Raw genomic sequence first — 21,067 nt, 5'->3', positions numbered from 1 at the left:
AAACCAAGCAAAACTTGTCCATTTAGGGAAGCTCTGGCAATTTTTATCACATCTAGCATCTGAGAAAAGAGAAAGAGCTTAACACATCACGATTCTCAAAATGAATTGTGTCTACAGTGGAATGGATATGGAGTCCAGCCTCTACTTTCTCTTTTTTGTTTGTTTGTTTGTTTTGCTCTGTTTTCTGGTATTTTTTGTTGTTCTTTTTGGCTAAGCCCCATAGCTTGGGGGATCTTAGCTCCGGGACCAGGGACTGAACCTGGGCCCTGGCAGTGAAAGTGACGAATCCTAACCACTGGTTGTTGCTGTTCAGTCACTAATTCATGTCTGACTCTTTGTGATCCCATGGACTGCAGCACACCAGGCTTCCCTGTGCTTCACTATCTCCCAGAGTTTGTTCAAACCCATGTCCATTAAGTCAATGATGCCATTCAACCATCTCGTCCTCTGTTGTCCCCTTCTCCTCCTGCCCTTGATCTTTCCCAGCATTAGAGTCGTTTCCAATAAGTCGACTCTTTCCATCAGGTGGCCAAAGTATTGGAGCGTCAGCCTCAGTCCTTCCAATGAATATTCATGGCACTGCCAGGGAAATTCCTGTTTCCCCATTTCGGATCTTTCCAGGAACCTCGAGTACAGTAAGGCCCCTACATACAAACCTCCATGTCGCGAACTTTCAAAGATGCTAATGTGCATCTGGTTCCAGAAAGGAACCAGAACCTGTGCCATGAACATCAGGTGTGACGGAAATCACAGTTTGCTCTCTGTCGCCTATTGCTGATGACCTTTCATCTCTACCATCTCCCACCTCCTCTCCCTCCTCCAGCCAGTAACTCTTCTTACCTGTTCACTCAATGCCAGCAGCTGTATGCCAGCTATTGTACTGGACTACTGTACTTTCCAAGGTACCGTATTGTAAGATTAAAAATGTTTTTGTTTGCTTTTTTGTATTATTTGTGTGAAAAGTACTAAAAACCTATGACAGTACAGTACTATATAGCTGATGGTATTAGTTGGGTACCTAGGCTAATTCTGTTGGACTTATGAACACACTCCTGGAATGCAACTTGTTCATATGTAGGGGACTTACTATACCACGCTAGGCTGGCTTCAGCAATTCCCAGGGATGGAAGCCCAAACTGAGTCCTTTCCCTGGTTCTGCCAAGTTGCCATTTTATCAGTGAGGGTGGGCAAGTGGAGGGGTGTTCCTGGCACAAGGTCCTGGGGCTTGTAACCTCACACAGGACCTGCTGTGGGATGGAAGTGGGGCCCTCTTTTGCAACAGTCCTTGGTTTACTTCTCATCTGCTGGCTACCTGCACAGAAAACGTACATACACCCAAATCCTCACTTACCCACAGTGACTTTTAATACAAGGCAGACGTGACATTCATCCACATAAATCCCGTCTGGTATTTTTATGATTAGCAAAAGGAAAGAGTGAAAGCAATCTAATGAATGGGGATTACTGGTGGAATTTCCAGACACCGATAAGAATACAAGGTGCCCCATTAGGTTTGGATTTCAGATAGATTAATTTTTAACTCTAAGTATGTCTCAGGAAATACATGGCATATGAATGTAAATAAAAATTACTTTTTACCTGAATTTAAAATTTGACATTCTGCATTTTACCTGGCAACCCTTGTTATTGGGAACATGCGCCAAACTCTGCCTTTCCTCCAGGGTGGCCATGGCTAGTGATCCTGGAGGCTGCCCAGGAATAGTCCATCAGAAAGATTTTCCAGAGACTTCCTTGTGGTTCATCGGTTAAGAATCTGTCATTTAAAGCAAGGGGTGTGGGTTCGATCCCTGGTCAGGGAACTAAGAGTCTACATGTCCCAGAGTGTAACCAAAAGTTAAAATAAGTAAATAAAACTTGCTTCTGCTTTTTTTTTTTAAATTTAAAAAAAAGGGAGGGGAGGTTCTCCAATAGGGCAGGACACGTGGTTTTGAGTCCTGGTTATGTGTGAATTTGGGCATATCTCCATCTCACATTGATAAAATGACGGTGTGGAATTTAGGGCTGAAAATGTTCTCTCTGGCTGTGAGCTAATATGCTTCTGTGATCCACTCCTTTCTAACAGCCCTGGAATTTCTGCTCCAAGCTTTCTTTATTCTCTCCTGGATGCTCCTGCCCACTGACTCACCATCAATGAAGTGAATTTCTCTGCAGAGCACAATCACAAATATTAGTTAATTCATATAATTTTACATCAAGTTCACAACCAGGGACTTCCCTGGTGGTCCACTGGTTAAGACTCTGGGCTTCCACTCGAGGGGGTGCTGGTTTGATCCCTGTTTGGAGAACTGAGATTCCATATCACACGCCATGTGGTACAGCCAAGAAAGGAAAAAATAAACAAAAAAGTTCAGGGCCAATGTGGGGCCAGATCTGTTTTCTCTGATTTGCAGGGGGAAAGCCCCAGGTGTGCTGACTTGTCCAAGGTTCAGAGATAAATAGCACAGGTTGTAGCTTGGTCACCTGTCATCCCCCAAGGTTCCCAAAGAGAAGGTTCTCAAGTCTAATGGCTAAAGAGTACCAAATGTTCACATGTGTGTGAGTGCATGCGCGCGCACACACACACACAGAGGCATGCATCAGTGAGCAGTTGGTACAAGAGGAAGATACAGGCCCTCTATGTTCATTCATTATCTGCTTCCACTGTCCCAGGGAAGGATGCAAGGGAGGAAAAAATATCAAAAGAGAAGGCAGAAGGAATGATGTCAGGAAAAAAATTCCATTTTCCTTTCATCCAACACATGGAATTGATGACCTGAGACAAATAATGCACAAAATGATACCTTAGAATTTCATAAAACCCATAATGATACTGTACCTTTAGCTCACCTGTTAGGCATTTTCCCATGTTAGAACTTACCCACGGTCTTCCACAGTGGCCTCTTTCAAATGGATGTATGTTTCAGGGAAAATACCCTGCAGAGAGAGGAACTTGGGTTATGCGGCCATAAAAATCACAGTCCAATATACTCTGAGGAAAACATAATTCAAAGAGACACATGTACTCCAATGTTCACAGAAGCACTATTTACAACATAGCCAGGACATGGAAGCAACCTAGAAGTCCATCGACAGATGAATGGATAAAGAAGATGTGGTATACTATGAAAAACAGAATATTACTTAGCAAAAAAAAGGAAAGTTTGGGTCATTTGCAGTGATGTGGGTAGACCTAGTGTCTGTCATACAGAGTGAAGTCAGAAAAACAAATACATATATTAATGCATATACGTGGAATCTAGAAAACTGGTACAGATGAACCTATCGGCGGGGCAGGAATAGAGACACAGATGGAATGATACGGTGGGGGGGGGGGTAGATTGGCAGAGTAGCACTGAGACATATACACTCTCATGAATACAACAGATATCTAGTGGGAACTACTGTGATCGCACAGGGAACTCAGCTTAGTTCTCTGTGAGGACCTAGAAGGGCAGGACGGGGAGCCGAGTGGGAGGGAAGTTCACGAGGGAAGGGATATACACACACATATAGCTGGCTCATCTTGTTATACAGCAGAAAATAAAACAACATTGTAAAACAAGCATCCTCCGATTAAGAAAAATATCAAAACCCCTCAGCTCACAATAAAGAGCACAAACAGTCGCAAGTCAAGTAGGGGAGGGGCAAGGGCACCAGGGCAACACCTACAGTTTGCAGTCAAGGTCATAGGGCGTCAATTACATAGGCTGGCTACCTAAACAAAGGAGGGCTGAAACACTGAAAACATATAACTGAATCCTGGGGTTCACAGAGCTTAAGATAAACACTTCATAAATGAACAGGCAAACATACCCAGGGTCAGCTCAGAGTATTTATAGATCCTAAAAGGCCTCCAGATTCTACACAACATGAGGTGCTTCTCTTAAAGGGTTTCGGGTAATTAGTAGATGGAGGGCTATGTACTTAGTGGTCCATAAAATTATGGTGATTTTCTAGACTCATTCCTCTCAGCACTTTCACTTAAACAAAATGCATGGAATCAATTAGGCTTGGTTATTTTTAGCCTTTTCCAGTCTCAACTGCTCTCCATTCTAAATCCCTAAGAGGCAATTTGATGTCGGTATTAAGACACTACCTGTGGGAAAACTATGCCTAGAAAGACCTAAAAGAAATCCTGGAACCTGGTCAGGAGCAATCTGCAAAAGCGTAGACTGGATCTCACCCACAGGAAGCAAGCCACGGATGTGAGTTTTCTTAAAACCAAAAGCTTCTGCTGTTCAACTGTATGATGCGCTCATCAATAAGCAGAAACACTGCCATTCAGAAAGGCACCGCTGGTCGCTACTTTACGGTACTTTTCAGGCCAGACAAGGAGAGGTACTGGACTAACCAGGAAGTTCATTTGGGTTTTTATGCCATTTTATGGAAAAACCTAAATGAACTTTTTGGCCAACCTAATAGAAGAAGCTGTTTAACAAGCACCATTGGCTCAACTTGCTTGTAGCCCTGAGCCTGTTAAAACTGCAGCCATGTGGACATAGCATGTCAGGGGTAGCTGACCACAAAGGTGGGAGAGGAGCAGGTCACGCCCTGGGGACCCAGGTCAGAGACGCCTGTGTACTCAGTGATCCTCATTCATTCAGAGTCAGAAAAACTAGTGCATTTCAACCAGGGCTGGTTGTGCATCTAGTTTCGTGTGCTACGTTTATCTGAGCAATCCTCTCCTCTCTCCCTTTTAATCCTCTGCCAATAAAACAGGAAAACAGCAAGAAATTTTGAGACTATGCTGCTCCCAGCATTGGTGATGACAAGGTAGATCCTGCCACTGCCTGAGTCAGAAGCGGAATGGCCATCCTTTCCCTCCAGGCAGGAAGAACCAAAAAAACATACAAAGATACCTGCCACTCCTCACTTTGAGAAAGGGGCAGGCATAGGGTACATGAGTGAGAAAGCATAATCCCAATCTTGTTACTGATAAAGACCCAGAACACACACAGAGACAAGGTAACACCAACCTCTTTCATGACAAGGACAGGATTCAGAGTGATTTTGGAACAAAAATGCAATGTGTGTGTAATTTCTTTGGGGTTTGATTAATGGGTTTCTGAAGCTCCAGGTCAGTCTTTGGGATGCTGAAGGAACCTTGGGTGCGCCTTCCTTCTGCTAGGTGGATGTAAATGTTTTGTTGATCCCCATCTTTGTGGAGAACCAGACTTGCCTGCCCAGTGCTCACCTTGAGGACAGGATGCTGAGTGAAATAAGCCAGACACAAAAGGACAAATACTGCCTGACCTCACTTGTATGACGGTCCTAGAGTAGTCAGATTCATAGAGACAGAAGAGAACTGGGGTTACAAGGACTGGGAGGAAGGAAGAAGGGGGAGCTTATATTAAATGCTTATAGAGTTTCAGTTTGGGATAATGAAAAAGTTCTAGAGATGGTGGTGATGGTTTCACAACAATATAACTATACTTAATACCCCTCAACTGTACATTTTAAAAGAGTCAAGGGACTTCCCTGGAGGTCCAGCTGTTAAGACTTCACTTTCAAGGCAGGGGGTGTGAGTTCAATCCCTGGTAGGGGAGCTAAGATCCCACGTCTTGTGGCCAAAAAATTGAAAACATAAAACAGAAACAATATTGTAACAAATTCAATAAAGACTTTAAAAATGGTCTACAGTAAAATAAATAAAAGAAGTAAAATACTAATTTTCTGTCAAGTATACTGTACAACAATAAAATAAAGCTGTCCAGAACTATACTGTACAACAATAAAATAAAGCTGTCCCGAACTCGTAAAAGGGTGGCGCACTGACTAACAATGAAGCACTCAAAGTAGCAGTTCAGCAGGAGCCATATTTGCAGGCTGAATGAGATGTGCAACTGTTGGTTCCAAGGAGCATCCTTGCAGAAGATTTTTCAAATCAAGAAGATAAAGGACTGATTAACTGTTTCATACACCTAACACCTGATGACTGCTCTCCGAATAACAGGGAGAAATCCAAAACAGAAACATTGTAACGTAAGTGGCTTATTTTGTAATGGAGCCCTGGGTTGGATCCCTGGGTCGGGAAGATCCCCTGGGGAAAGGAATGGCACCCCACTCCAATATTCTTGCCTGGAGAATTCCATGGACAGAGGAGCCTGGCGGGCTACAGTCCATGGGGTCGCAAAGAGTCGGACATGACTGAGTGACTAACACTAACGCAGGCAGCAATCATAGCAGGTAATTTATACTGTGCATGCAGACATGATGGTTTTCATATTAAGAGCTATCTATTTTGTTGCATTTCCACTGTTACTTGTAGGCATCATCTTTCCATGGTAGCATCTGTCCACTTGCAGCCATTAAACTGCTCTTGTAAATCTGAGACTATAGGCTTATTTTTTTTTTTAATATTTGTTAAGTGATTTATTTCGGCTGCATTGGGTCTCAGTTGCAGCACTCAGGATCTTTTGTTGCAGCACAGGGGACCTTAGTTTCCTGACCAGGGATGGAACCTGTGTCCCCTGCATTGGGAGAAGTCTTAACCACTTGACCACCAGGGAAGTCCCTGTAGGCATGTTTCTATGCCATTCTGACACACAGAAAGCCAGAATAAACCTAGGTAATATGTTTCAGATTTCCAGCCTCTCTCCATTTTGTTTTTGCTTTCTCAGGGCAACCTATCCACTTGAGTTAAAAAAAAAAAAAAAGAAAAGAACTAATGATTTTGTAGGTATTACCCTTATCCTTACTTCCACAATCCTGCCAGGATCAATAACCAGTTTCTGTATATCTCTTGGCTTCTTCTACTTGCAAAACCACTAGCTTGTTTTATCACTTGTTTTTATAGCTTGTTTTTATCATTCTAACCAATTAAGTCTGCTTGTAAATAACACCAGAAATTTCCACTGAAACAATAGGCTTTTCAAATAGCTCTTCCCCTAAAGACTGACAAACAAGGAGAAAGCATTAGGACAGCATTTCAACTAGGCTGGATTGCTTAATGAAGGGGTGTCAAAGTTGAGCATAATTCATGACAGCTGACTCTGAATTCTCTGTTTTGCCTGGATCTACCAGAAAGATATTTCAACTTATAAGTCAACAAGTAAATGCATGGCCTTTGTTTGTCTTATTATTTCGCTGAATTACAAAGTTTAATTATTAAGAACTGAGAAAAGCTCTTACTTAAATAATTCTTCTCAAGAGTGAGACTGGAAACTTAAACGGGTTTTAAGAATATGAATACAAAAAATTTAAAAACACATTGGGACTTTGTCATTTGGATCCTAGTGAAGCACTCCACCAACTTTCCAAAGCAGACAACAGATGGATTCTGGTGTATTAGGACATCATAAGATGCCTTAGAGATGCTCCAAAGAGAGTCTTACAGACTGCAGACACTGAAAGGGAAAACTGTGGTCTGGGACCTTGTTTCAACAGAATTCACCTGCATCAGTTAAAAATATAAAATTCTGTTTGGTCTCAAAAGTTCGTATGATCTTATCCGAGAGTGGCTTTTTATGTTTTAAAATTAACTTTAAAAAAAGGATTGGTGATTAAGTGACATAAGTATTTCTGCTCTTAAAATTTAGAACTTCAAAATTATTCACACTAATCCTGCTTTGAAAAATAACTCGTGCTTATGCTCAATCATGTGCAACTTTTTGTGACCCCATGGACTGTAACCCACCAGGCTCCTCTGTTCATGAGATTCTCCAGGCAAGAATACTGGAGTGGGTTGCCAGACCCTCCTCCAGGGGATCTTCCTGACCCAGGGATTGAACCCAAGTCTCCTGCACCTCCTGCATTGGCAGGTGGATTCTTTATCACTGAGCCACAGGAAAGCCTGAAAAATAACTACCACTTCCATAATTGTGAGTAAAATAAACACTGATAGGTTTCAACCAAAACCAAGAAGCAGAAGTGGCTGTAAACTAGGTTCCCTTCTTAACAAGCGTACTAGAGGAAAGGCTTTTGCTCTGGTCCTAACATGCTCTCATTCACACCAGAACATCTGCTGTTTTGGATCCTTATATGAAGGCCCAGGGAAACTAAAGTCAGCAAGAGTTTACTCCTTTAATCAAATAATTTATTATTATTTTCACTACACTTAAGTAGAAAATGAAGACCCAGAGGCACAAGCGTCTAACTGTGGGTATAAAAATTCAGCATCAGGATTTTAGGGATGGATAAAAGGACTAAAACGGTGGGAGTGGATAACCACATTAAAAGCAAACACTCCTTTATTTTGGTAGATTATTAAACTGTCAGAGTTAATAAATTGTGTGTGTGTACATACACATGTGCAAATACTGACTGCTGTTTGAGCATCAACAATATAGAAAGCTTAACTAGGACAGTCATGGTTTTAAAAGGCTTATACCTTCCAGAAAGGTGTTTTTCTGGGCCCACACCTTTTTTAAATTAATTTTTATTGGAGCATCGTTGCTTTACAATGGTGTGTTAGTTTCTGATGTAGAGCAAAGTGAACCAGTGATATGTCCACATATATCCCCTCTTTTATGGATTTCCTTACCCTTTTGGTTACTACAGAGCACTGAGTAGAGTTCCCTGTGCTCTCCAGTAGGTTCTCATTAGTTATCTATTTTATACACAGCAGTGTATGTATGCCAGTCCCAATCTCCCCACGCACAGCCTTTCTGAGACTTGTGTGCTAGCACCTCTTTTGTCTTGTGCCGTATTTGGCAAGTAAAACCTGTGGGTTTGTGTTTTTTTTTATTGAGTTCTTGATCAATTCTGAAATGTTCCTCTCGCCCTCACTCTTTTGGATGGGAACGAACTGTGAAATAGCACGGCCTCATCAACACTGTCCTTTTCAAAAGAAAGTGCTGACAGGCTGTGCAGTGCCAGTCTGCAGTGTCACAGAAAAAGTGCTGACCTGACCTGAAATAAACCGAGAGGGTATTAACCTAACTCACAGGTTTTCTTTAGCTTGACTATTAGCAGCTTTGGCACTGGGAAAAGGAACCCACGAGCGTCAGTGTTTTCCAAATTCTTTGCCCATGATGGGACAGCAACCCAGCACGACTGTCATAAAACATAATTAAAAATACACAAAATACTGTAAAATAAACACCTAACACAAAAGTTTCCTGAAACATGACTTACCACGGCATTCCATTTTCTATTTTTCAGTTTGAGTTGTAAAAAGATGTTGGTTCTAACCCACTCTGTTGATTTCATGGGAGTTTCACAGTTGGAAAACTAAGACTCTGAGGACTTTCCTGGTGGTCCAGCGGTTAAGACTCTGCACTCCCAATGCAGGGGACACAGAGTCGATCCCTGGTCAGGGAACTAAGATTCCACAGGCCAATGATGTGGCCCCCACTAATAAAAACCTACTACTCTGGTTTTCCATTTTATAAAAAAGGAAAGAGTCACGTGGAAATGAGGAGACCCTGTGGTTCTGGGATTTCAAAACTGGAACTAAAGGATAAACAGAGAAGTCCCCCCTCCTCTGATACAGAGCAACATCCCTAGATGACCACATTGCTCAGCTCAAGCAACCAGAAAGCCTGCAGAGGCCCTACCTGGGGTGTCAAATTCACCTCCAGCTTTTATCCTTGAGTTGGCTGGTGGGAAATACAGCCATGGGACTTGGACTCTTTTACCTGAACAGTGAGGTCAGACAATTTGCTTCTGAATCTACAGAACAGCTGTCAAAGACAATGCAAACTGAGCCCACAGGCAGCAGATAATGGGATCAGGTTAAGACAACACAAGACTGGCAGACAGATTTCCAAGCAGAACACTGAACCATAAGCCATACCTTTTTGGATTTATTTTGGAGGGTGTATCCTCTGTACCAACCTGTCAGGGTAGAAGAGAAGACAGAATCGAGTACGTTATCTGGGACAACACACAGACACTAGCAACATACATCCTCATAACACGGGTCTCCTGCATTGCAGGCAGATTCTTTACCATCTGAGCCACCAGCAAAGCCCATGGTTTGGGTGTGGACATGGAATCCAGGAGGCCTCTAGCAGACAATATGAACATTTTCATTTATTATACAGTAAAAATCTAGATTTATTTCAGAGCTGCACTGTCTTGATAACTAAAGGACTTAAAATTCACTTATAACCATGCCTCATCACTTCTTTCGAGAATGGACTAAATAAATAAATAATAGGATGGAAGACAGCTCAGTCTCTTAACACACTTTAATCCCTTCCAGTCATTCAATAAATGCTTTTGCACGAATGAAAATGAACTTTCATCCATTTATATACATTCTGCGAGTTACCTAATACTACTAAAATAGGTATTTTAAAGTAATTTATATATATTCTCTCCTTCTTGCTTTCTCTCCCACCCCTACAACTCTCTCTCCCAGGATAAGAACCAATATTCTGGAAAAATTTTAAATCAGAATAGCAAACCTTATACATATATATGTACATATATATATATATCAAAACTTATAAATATATATATATATAACAAACTGAAACAAACAAAACAACATTTTAAACAATTCTTGGCAATGCTGCAATACTCCTCTACATAAAAAGATTTTATGTGTTTGCTTAAAAGGCTTTCAGTAAAGTCTTTAACTTCCTTCTAAAAATTCCAATCAATACACGTATTCCTATGGATGTTTTCCCACCCTCTATCTTATAAAGGAAGTATATAATTTAATCTATCCATAAATAGACACTGGATGCTGCTGCTACTGCTGCTAAGTCACTTCAGTCGCGTCCAACTCTGTGCAACCCCATAGACCGCAGCCCACCAGGGACCCCCATCCCTGGGATTCTCCAGGCAAGAACACTGGAGTGGGTTGCCATTTCCTTCTCCAATGCATGAATAATGAATATTTATTGAATACCTAATATAGGAAATTCACTGAAATAATTTTGCTCATTCCCTATATCCATGAAGCATCAGAGTGGTTATTCTGCCTAAGTAAACCTTGTTGTCAGCAGTCCAGATGTATAAAGGAGCCATAAACACACAGTGAGCAAATGCAAGCTGTAATGGAAACTTCAGGCATACTGTTTCTGGCCAAAATTATAATCAGAAAACACACATGCACTCCAATGTTCATAGCAGCGCTACTTACGATAGCCAAGACACGGAAACAACCTAAATCTCCATCGACAAAGGAATGGATAAAGAAAATGTGGTTCATATACAGAACAGAATACTACTCAGCCATAAAGCAGCAATGGATGGACCTAGAGATTATCAAACTATGTGAAGTCAGAAACAACATAGGATATTATGCTGTGGACTGGTGTCTTTAACTAGGAGTGGTGTTCCCTGTTCAGATTTTTTTTTTTGGTCAATCATGGGCTTTGATGAAAATCTATAACCAGTCCACAGCAGCATAATACCCCATTCTATCCAGTTAAAAACAGGAAAATCCTTAACACTTTTGAGTGCTGACAGTTCAAAATCTGTGAAAATATTAATAACTCTATATTTCAAGAAGGTAAATTCAGCTCCCTAATACATCCAAAATAGTTTGTGTCCAGTGTTGGATGATTTTATATAGAACAAATTATAGAAGAGTTCTATTAGCAGATGCATGAAATTAAAACTTTTTTGAAGTGTAGTTGGTTTACAATGTGTTAATTTCTGGTGTACAACAAAGTGATATAGTTATGTATACATTTATATATGTGTGTGTATATGTTCTTTCTCATATTCCTTTCCATTATAGTTCATTATAGGATATTGACTATACGTACAACAGCCAAGACATGGAAACAAGACTTTAGTCTCTTCCAAGCAGTTTTCATCTCTTTATGTCCTATAAACCCAAGATGATGTTGAACTACAGACTGGGTTCACTTTCAGAGGGGAACTTACCAATACTTTTGTAAACAGTGTTTGTGCACAGCTATACATCATAGAATTATGCTTCTGAAACCTGTCATTTTTGAAAACTTTCTTTTTTTCTTTTAAACCTAAGTCTTCTCTAGGAAATGGCAACCCACTCTAGTACTCTTGCCTGAAAAAGCCCATGGACAGAGGAGCCTGGCAGGCTACAGTCCATGCAATCGCAAAGAGTCGAACATGACTTACTTAGTGACTTAATAACAACAACATAGTCTTCTCTACAACTGTGGTATGTGTGTAACTCCTTCTAAAGGCTCAGGATCACCATGCTTAATTCTACAAAAGTGAACGCTCACACTAGGTACTGGCAGAACACTGTCTGTTTCTGGAGTTTTTATCATATATGCTGAGGACTTTATAAATTCAGCTGCTAATAAATCCAAGGGCTATGGTAATAGTCCAAGAGTACATTTGCTCATTTTCACATTACAAACTAGAGTTGTGATACAAGCAAGAACCTGAATTTCCAATTAATGCCAACACCAAAAGCAAGAAAATTACAGTTAAATAGAGTACACTACTGGCCTGTTGAAAGCGTTATCAACAAGCACCCATTATCAATGAGTCGTGTGAACTGGTTGGAATCTCAGTTGCTGTCTTAAATTTAAAAATGAAGGGAATGGTGGAGGGATGATAAGTCCAGAAGATTAGGTGAAATGACAATCTCAAAAAGTAAGCTTCTGGCAACCATGGGGAACTTCAAAAGTGATTCTATGCAGGGACTTCCTTGGGAGTACAGTGGTTAGGACTCCACGCTTTCACTGACAAGGCCTGGGTTCAATCCCTGTTTAGGGAACTAAGATCCTACAAGCCACAGTGCAGCAAAAAAAAAAAAAAAGAAAAAAAGTGATTCTATGCAAAAGGCTGATCTGTTTGGGAAGAGTCATTTCTATTTTCCTGGGGCTGACCCACTCCAGAATAAAACTGTCCCCTCCAATTTAAAAATATCAGAGAGTCCCTAATTCCATTGTCAAAGTCACTTACTTAAGCTGGTTTCTCAGATAATCTCCATCAGTCAAGATTCCATCATCACCTGCTCCATTTCACCTCACCTGTCCAAATGCATCTCTGGCCACTGCCCACTTTCTGGCTCCCATAGGACAGGTCCCTTACTTGGCTCTTCACCCGCTCTACATACAACCATGCAATAAATATTTATTAAGCACTAGTTTAGATACCATGGTAGAGTGGAGAACAAGAGTCATTACAAAGATTACACTCTAATATAAAATATGCTCTACATGATGATCTCAGAGCATGATGGCGCTAGGTAAAAGCACTCAAGAAGAGCACATGGCAGAAAATAACTACCCACATGGGACATGATAAAATGGAATGAACTACAGTTATACACATCATCATGGGTGAACCTAGAAAACATTATGCAGAATGAAAGAAACGAAACAGAACAGACATGCATAGTTCCATTTACATGAAGCTGAAGGGCAGACAGACTAATCAACCCATGGGGATCTAAATTAGCGGGGTTTTTTTTTTTTTGAAAGTGGGAATTGCACAGAAGAAGGTGACGGAACTTTCTGGAGCATGGGGAATGCTCTGTGTCTTGACTGGATCATTAGGCACATGTTGTGCACTCAATGTGCTTAAATTCCTTGAATTGTACCTGAGATGAGTGTATTTCGCTGTATATACATTTCACTGCAATTTCTAAAAAACATTAAAAAATGTAAACTTATCAAAGGAACAAAAAGCTATGAACAAAGCTAGTGAAGGTGATGGAATTCCAGTTGAGCTATATCCTAAAAGATGATGCTGTCAAAGTGCTGTACTCAACATGCCAGCAAATTTGGAAAACTCAGCCGTGGCCACGGGACTGGAAAAGGTCAGTTTTCATTTCAATCCCAAAGAAATGCAATGTCAAAGAATGTCCAAACTACCACACAATGGCTCTCATCTCACACGCTAGGCTAAGTAATGCTCAAAATTCTCCAAGCCAGGCTTCAATAGTACGCGAACCGTGAACTTCTAGATGTTCAACCTGGATTTAGAAAAGGCAGAGGAACCAGAGATCAAATTGCCAACATCTGCTGGATCATGGAAAAAGCAAGAGAGTTCCAGAAAAACATCTACTTCTGTTTTATTGAATAAGCCTAAGCCTCTGACTGTGTGAATCACAATAAACTGTGGAAAATTCTGAAAGAGATGGGAATACCAGACCACCTTACCTGCCTCCTGAGAAATCTATATGCAGGTCAAGAAGCAACAGTGAGAAATGGACATGGAACAACAGACTGGTTCTAAATTGGGAAAGGAGTACGTCAAGGCTGTATATTGTCACCCTGCTTTTTTAACTTCTATGCAGAGTAAGTAAAGTAAGTAAAGTCACTCAGTCGTGTCCGACTCTTTGTGACCCTGTGGACTGCAGCTCACCAGGCTCCTCAGTCCATGGGATTCTCCAGGCAAGAATACTGGAGTGGGTTGCCACTTCCTTCTCCAGGGGATCTTCCTGACCCAGGGATTGAACCCAGGTCTCCCACATTGGAGGCAGACACTTTAACCTCTGAGCCACCAGTACATCATGTGAAATGCTGGGCTGGATGAAGCACAAACTGGAATCAAGATTGCCAGGAGAAATATCAATAACCTCAGATATGTAGATGACACCACCCTTATAGCAGAAAGCAAAGAACTAAAGAGCCTCTTGATGAAAGTAAAAGAGGAGAGTGAAAAAGTTAGCTTAAAACTCAACATTCAGAAAACTAAGATCATGGCATCCAGTCCCATCACTTCATGGCAAAGAGATGGAGAAACAGTGACAAGACTTTATTTTTCTGGGCTCCAAAATTACTGTAGATGGTGACTGCACCCATGGAATTTAAAGATGTTTGCTCCTTGGAAGAAAAGTTATGACCAACCTGGACAGCATATTAAAAAGCAGAGACATTACTTTGCTGACATAGGTCTAGCCAAAGCTATGGCTTTCCAGTAGTCATGTATGGATATGAGAGTTGGAACTATAAAGAAAGCTGAGTGCTGAAGAATTGATGCTTTTGAACTGTGGTGTTGCAGAAGACTCTTGAGATCATATTGATGTATGCCAAAACCAATATAATACCGTAAAGAAACTAGCCTCCAATTAAAATAAATTTATGTCAAAAACAAAAGACTCTTGAGAGTCCCTTGGATTGCAAGGAGATCCAACCAGTCAATCCTAAAGGAAATCAGTGCTGAATACTCACTGGAAGGACTGATACTGAATCTGAAACTCCAATACTTTAGCAATCTGATGCAAAGATCTGACTCTCTGGAAAAGACCCTGATGCTGGGAAAGATTGAAGGTAGGAGAAGGGGATGACAGAGGATGAGATGGTTGGATGGCATCACCAACTCAATGGACATGAGTTTGAGCAAGCTCCAGGAGCTGGTGATGGACAGGGAAGCCTGACATGCTGCAGTCCATGGGGTTGCAAAGAGTTGGACATGACTGAGCAACTGAACTGAACTGATCAAAAGAACATTACGAAGTATCCATCTCAAAGTGACACAGAATTCAACAATAAAGGCATTGCTCAAGTATTATTAAACATTTTTATTGGAAAGTACCTTGAAACCAGTTTCAGTCACATGTGAAAAATCAGAGTTTTTACTCCAATTTCTCCATTGTTTTTACTTTGTATTGTGTCTCTCCAACGACACTGTTCATCTTTCTTGTTTGGGGCTCCAAAACTGATTCTGCACAAGTACTGCTATTTCCAAAAATTCAATCCCAGTCTGGATATTCATTTACTCATTCAAGAAAAAGATGCTTAGGAGAGCAAGACCTATAACATCTTTGTCATACTTGGTCTCATTTTTTAATGGGAAGAGAAAAACAAACATGTGAACACACAAGGATATGAAAAAAGTCATTTCATAAAGGGCTAAAAGTTATTAGGGAAAGAGTGACAGTGTACCCTAACAGTCACTGCCACACTATTCAGAACAGCCAAGACATGGAAGCAACCTAAGTGTCTATCAACAAAAGAATGGATAAAGATGATGTGGTTTATATACACAGTGGAATATTACTCAGCCATAATAAAGAATGAAATAAAGCCACTTGCAGCAACATCAGTGGACCCAGAGATCACACTAAGTGAAGTAAGTCAGAGAAAGATAAATATATGGCGTTACTTATAAATGGTATTAGTCGATCAACTGTATCCGACTCTTTGCAACACCATAGACTGTAGCCTGCCGGGCTCCTCTGCCCACGGGATCCTCTAGGCAAGAATACTGGAGTGGGTAGCCATTCCCTTCTCCAGGGGATCTTCCTGACCCAGGGATTAAACCTGGGTCTCCAGCACTGCGGGTAGATTCTTTATGGTCTGAGTCACCAGGAAATCCCAAATATACATGTGGAGTCTAAAAACTGATGCAAATGAATTTATTTACAAAAACAGAAACAGACTCACAAATTTAGAAAACAAATTTATGTTTACCAAAGGGGAAAGGTAGGAAGGAGGGATAAATCAGCAGGAGTTAGGGGATTAACATTACACACTACTACACATAAAATAGATAACAAACAAGGACCTATTGTCAGCACAGGGGACTATATCCAATATTTTATAATAACCTAAAAATGGAAAAGAATGTGAAAAACAATAAACATACATGTATTTTTTTTAACTGAATCATTGCTGTACACTTGAAGCTAACACAACATTGTAAATCAACTATACTTCAATTTAAACAAAAAAAAGTGACAAGTGGAGATGGGTTACTTCAGCACGCATGAACAGAAAATTCTCTCGGCTGAGGATTCACATTGCTAATGTGGTCATTCATTTATTATACATAAAACATTTATTCAACCCTAGCATGCCAGACACTGTCTTCAAGGAGGAAGGAAATAGACTGTAAACAAATAATGAAATACAAAAAGTCCTTTAATGGTAATGCTTGCAGACACTTGGCACACAAAGGCAGGGTTATGAATATGCTGAAGGCAATTACTGACTCGGAAGATTTTTTTTGAACCATAAAAGCATCATTTACATGTGTAAGGCATGAAGTATTTTGTAAAATCTCTCATTTTGCAGTCCCAGAATAAATCTGCTTCCTCTCTGCTCCACCAATAAATTATTCTTATTGTGGTAAAATATACATAAGATGAATTTTAACATTTTAACTATTTGAAAGTACACAGTTCATTGGCATTAAGTACGTTCGCACTGTTGTACAATCATAATTTTTGACCTTCCCAGGAATTAAAGGCAAGAAAGAGATACGGAGCCATGGTTTCTATACACCTTCTTTGGACAGTGTAGCCAGCCAGGCTCCTCTGTCTGTCGGATTCTCCAGGCAAGAATACTGGAGTGGGTTGCCATTCCCTTCTCTAGGGGATCTTCCCAACCCAGGGATCAAACCCAGGTCTCCTGCACTGTAGGCAAATTCTTTTCCGCGGAGCCACCAGGGAAGCCCAAAGCCTGGCTGGTCAGGAGTGGGATTTGAACCCACACCTTCAGAGGCTTCTGCAACCTGAAAGCAGGTCTGTGCCTTACACGGCTAGGCCATTCTGACGGAGGAAGAACTGGGGCTAAATCCTGTTGGTTTTTGTTTGTGTCACTGGCCTGGTAGCTCGTTGGGTGAAGCAGAGTTAATTAGGCCAAGGTCAAAGGTTCCATTCCCTGCGGGCCAGGTGAGCCCATCAGGTTTCCATGGCCAAGGCCCGTCCTCCCATTCCCAGTGAGTGTCCCTCAGGACAAGCCTGAGGTCCCTCCCTAGAGGGAAGCTGGGAAGGGGGGGCAAACCTCTACTGGACTTCGTTGCAACATCTTTGTCTGAAGGTAGCACAGAGCCACTAGGGTTCAGGAAGTCCACTTTCTGAATGCAAGGACCATCTCAGTCGGGCTTTTGAAACGAAGCTCAAAGGCAGACAGCAGAAGGACGCAAAGACCATCAGAGGTAATTCTGTTCTTTTGTACCGTTTTGTGAGACAATTGGTCATCCATGTTAATCATCTGAACTCGATTTTGTGCCTTTGAGTCAGGGATGTGCAGTAACTGCTGGAAGTCTGAGCTCACAGAAATTTAACACCCTCACCTCGAAAAAGAGGAAACATAGGCAAGGAACTGAAAAGGTTGTCCAGAGTCAAGCAGTGACTTGCTAGCTAAGATGAGGATCTGACCATGGGCTTTCTAGGGCACACTTCACAGCTCACTGCCCCCTCACTGCTCCTGGCGGTGGTGGGGGGCAGCTTGGCCACAGAATCCTCTCAATATAAATCCCACAGACACAAGCACAGCAAGTTAGCGGAAAAGAAAGATGGCGGTTTCTGTCTTTTGTTTCTTGAATGAACAAGAAAGAATTGTGTCTTTGTGGTATCTGGCACACAGCAGACACTCAATACATTTCGGATGAATATATTAATGAGAAAGAGAACTCCTAGAGCTAATGGCCACGGATAGAACAGACTGATGGAGGACCCCCTAAAATCTGCTCCTCCGGGGCAAGACTGACTGCAAGGTCTGAGACATCTTTCTCTTCTCTCCGAGATCCCATACCCTAAGTGGCAGAGCAGGGCGGGGCCCGAGCACCTGCCTGGGAAGCCAGGGACAGAAAAGACACCCCTTCTTATAAGACTCACTGAAACCCAAAGGCCTAGGTCTCCATCCTGGTTCTGTGCTCACCACCTCTGCCAGACTCCCATTGGTCAACTATTCATTTCAAGGTAGGAAGGCTTTGATCTCTCAAATATCCTTTCACCAAAATATTCCTTTCTCCTCCGCTCGTAAAATTCAACTCCACAGCTAACAGAGGTTTACTCTGGTTGCCCATAAGACACGGTGGTGACATCACTTTTTTCCAGCAGCACATACCTCCTCAGACAGATGGAAGGATCTGCTCCAGGCGGTGGACCCACAGGAGGAGCAGATTCAAGTTACAGCCGACAAACCACAGAGGTGACATACACAAATCTCTCCTACAAAACTGGGAGCTCTCTCTGTGATTCTGAAGCTCAGTGAGAGGAAGGGAAAAGATCTCCTCCAGTCTGATCAACCTCTTGACTTTGGTTTGCCCATTCCCTTTCAATACGCTAGATGTGGCCTTTTCTTTGTTTTCTAAAGCAAAGTAATCCTGACAGTTGTTTGTCCTTCTGGCTCCTGGCACTAATTCCACTCTTCTGTGGTGGAATTTTCTCTAACTTACCCAACCAGTTCAAGCAAGCTGAAATAAATGGATGCCACAGGCAATTTCCTCTGTAGTAGCAATGAATTTGCTGGAACTGTCTCTTAGATTGATTTTGTTATCATCAGCACTGATATTTGCAAAATGGAGGGGAAAGGAATACAGGTTTGTGAATGAGGAATCATTTCACCAAATGGGATATATTGAAGAAGGCCTGCTTTTACAAGGAACAATGCTAGGTTCTGGGGGTGGGAGATGCTGATTCAGGAGTTTGGGACTCCAGTAACACCCACTCCTGTTCTGGAAGAATTTCTAATCTAATTACTAGTAGAACAGAAGGAGACAGGTGAAGGTGAAGTCATAATTAACTTGCATGTCTAGCTAACCAGTATTTCTGGAATTTCAGTGCAGACTGCTTTTTTTTTTTTAAACTGGAGGATAATTGCTTTACAATGTTGTGCCAGTTTATGCTGTATGCATGTATCAGCTATGTGTATACATATATCCCCTCCCTCTGGAGCCTCCCTCCCACCCCACCCCTCAATGCATCCCTCTAGGTTATCAGAGAGCACTGAGCTAAGTTCCCTGTGCTACAGGGCAGATTCCATCGAGCTAGCTATTTTACACATGGGAGTGTGTACAGGTCAGTGTTACTCTTCCAATTCGTCCCACCCTCCCCTCAGGCCCCGTGTCCACGTCGATTCCTTCCCTACAAACAGGTTCATCAGGACCATTTTTCTAGATTCCATATATATACATGTTAATATATGATACTTGTTTTTCTCTAACTTACTTCATTCTGTATGACAGACTCTAAGTCCACCCACATCTCTGCAAATGTCACAATTTCGTCCCTTTTATGGCTGAGTAATATTCCACTGTATATGCATACAACATCTTCGTTATCCATGTCCATCCATCTGTCAATGGAAAGAATTCTGGAATTTCAGTGCAGACTGCTTTTTCAATGAAACCACTATTCTACCTGAGAAGGACACTGGGATGAGAGGTGAGAGATGAAGGCTGCCTTCATTTCTGAAGGGAACCAGAGGCTCCAGTAAGACAGGAACCTGATCCCAGGCAGAGGCATTGGAAATATGTGAGCCTTCGCACAGAGGACAAGTCAGGTGATGTGAGGAAAGCCCTCCAGTGTGACCCAGTGCTGAATCTAAGATCCCTTCAGCCTGATCTCCTAGAAACCTGCTTTAAATTCCTCAATGGAATGCCTCCTAAAAATGAACAAGCAAGGCTACAATGTTGTGAACCACGGGTCCGCACATTGTGGACCCAGAGAGCCAGGGGTGGAAAGACACTACCAAGGGTGTGAAAAGACCGACGATGCAGAGTTGGAACCCAAGACTGGTGACAACATTGAGTCCTGGTGTGATGTCCCTGGGAGTCCAGTGATTAAGAATGCACCTGCCAATGCAGGGGACACAGGTTCAATCCCTGGTCAGGGAAGACCCCACAAGCCACAGAACGACTAAGCCCATGAGCCACAACTACTGGGACTGGGCTCTGTAATAAGAGAAACCACTGCAATGAGAAACCCATGCACCGCAACAAGGAGTTGCCTCTGCTCGCTGCAACTAGAGGAAACTTGTGAGCAGCAATGAAGACCCAGTGCAACCATAATAATATTTTTTTAAAGTCCTGGTGGCAAAACATCAGAAGAGCTGAAATACAAACCACGTGGGACGTTCCCAGAGTGTCAGAGCCAAAGATGGCTGAATCTGACCCATGTGCCCCCTACTAACTCAGGTGGGAGGGCACAGCCCAGGACCTGAGCCATACATCCTCAGACACAGGGAGGGAGAGACTGCCACAGGCTGGTGCGTGTCAGAGACCCCTGCAGAGACCTCTCTGTTTGTCCGGTCCTTTCTGACCCACCTACCACACCTGAGGGGCTTGGACACACTGTCAGTGATGACTACCCACCACCTCAGTCATTCTTCCCCAGAGAGTGTGGGCTGCAGGAGGGGGACCAATCTCTCTGGATGTAGGGGTAGATGATTCTGCTAGGCTCCTGAAGATCAGGTATGCCTACCCACTTGGAGGAAGCCAGTTGCTGAAAACGGGCCAGGGAGGAGGGGTATGGAGGGCTGAGGAGCACCCT

The 21,067-nt window shown here is 42.1% G+C and overlaps 1 protein-coding gene across 1 annotated transcript in view; it reads right to left on the bottom strand.

The window, feature by feature from the left end:
- Positions 1-21,067, bottom strand: part of DOCK5 (dedicator of cytokinesis 5) — a 278,523-nt gene that overhangs the window by 160,506 nt on the left and 96,950 nt on the right. The window contains exons 5-6 of the mRNA XM_068973628.1: positions 9,737-9,777; positions 2,879-2,934 (exon numbers count right to left, since the gene is read on the bottom strand). Coding sequence (XP_068829729.1) covers positions 2,879-2,934; positions 9,737-9,777 — 97 coding nt within the window. The remainder of the gene's footprint in view (positions 1-2,878; positions 2,935-9,736; positions 9,778-21,067) is intronic.

This window comes from Capricornis sumatraensis, chromosome 6 (genome assembly GCF_032405125.1).
Source record: "Capricornis sumatraensis isolate serow.1 chromosome 6, serow.2, whole genome shotgun sequence".
NCBI classification, from domain to species: Eukaryota; Metazoa; Chordata; class Mammalia; order Artiodactyla; family Bovidae; genus Capricornis; species Capricornis sumatraensis.
The sequence above is the reverse complement of the archived record's forward strand: the minus strand, read 5'-3'. Positions and strand labels throughout refer to the sequence as shown.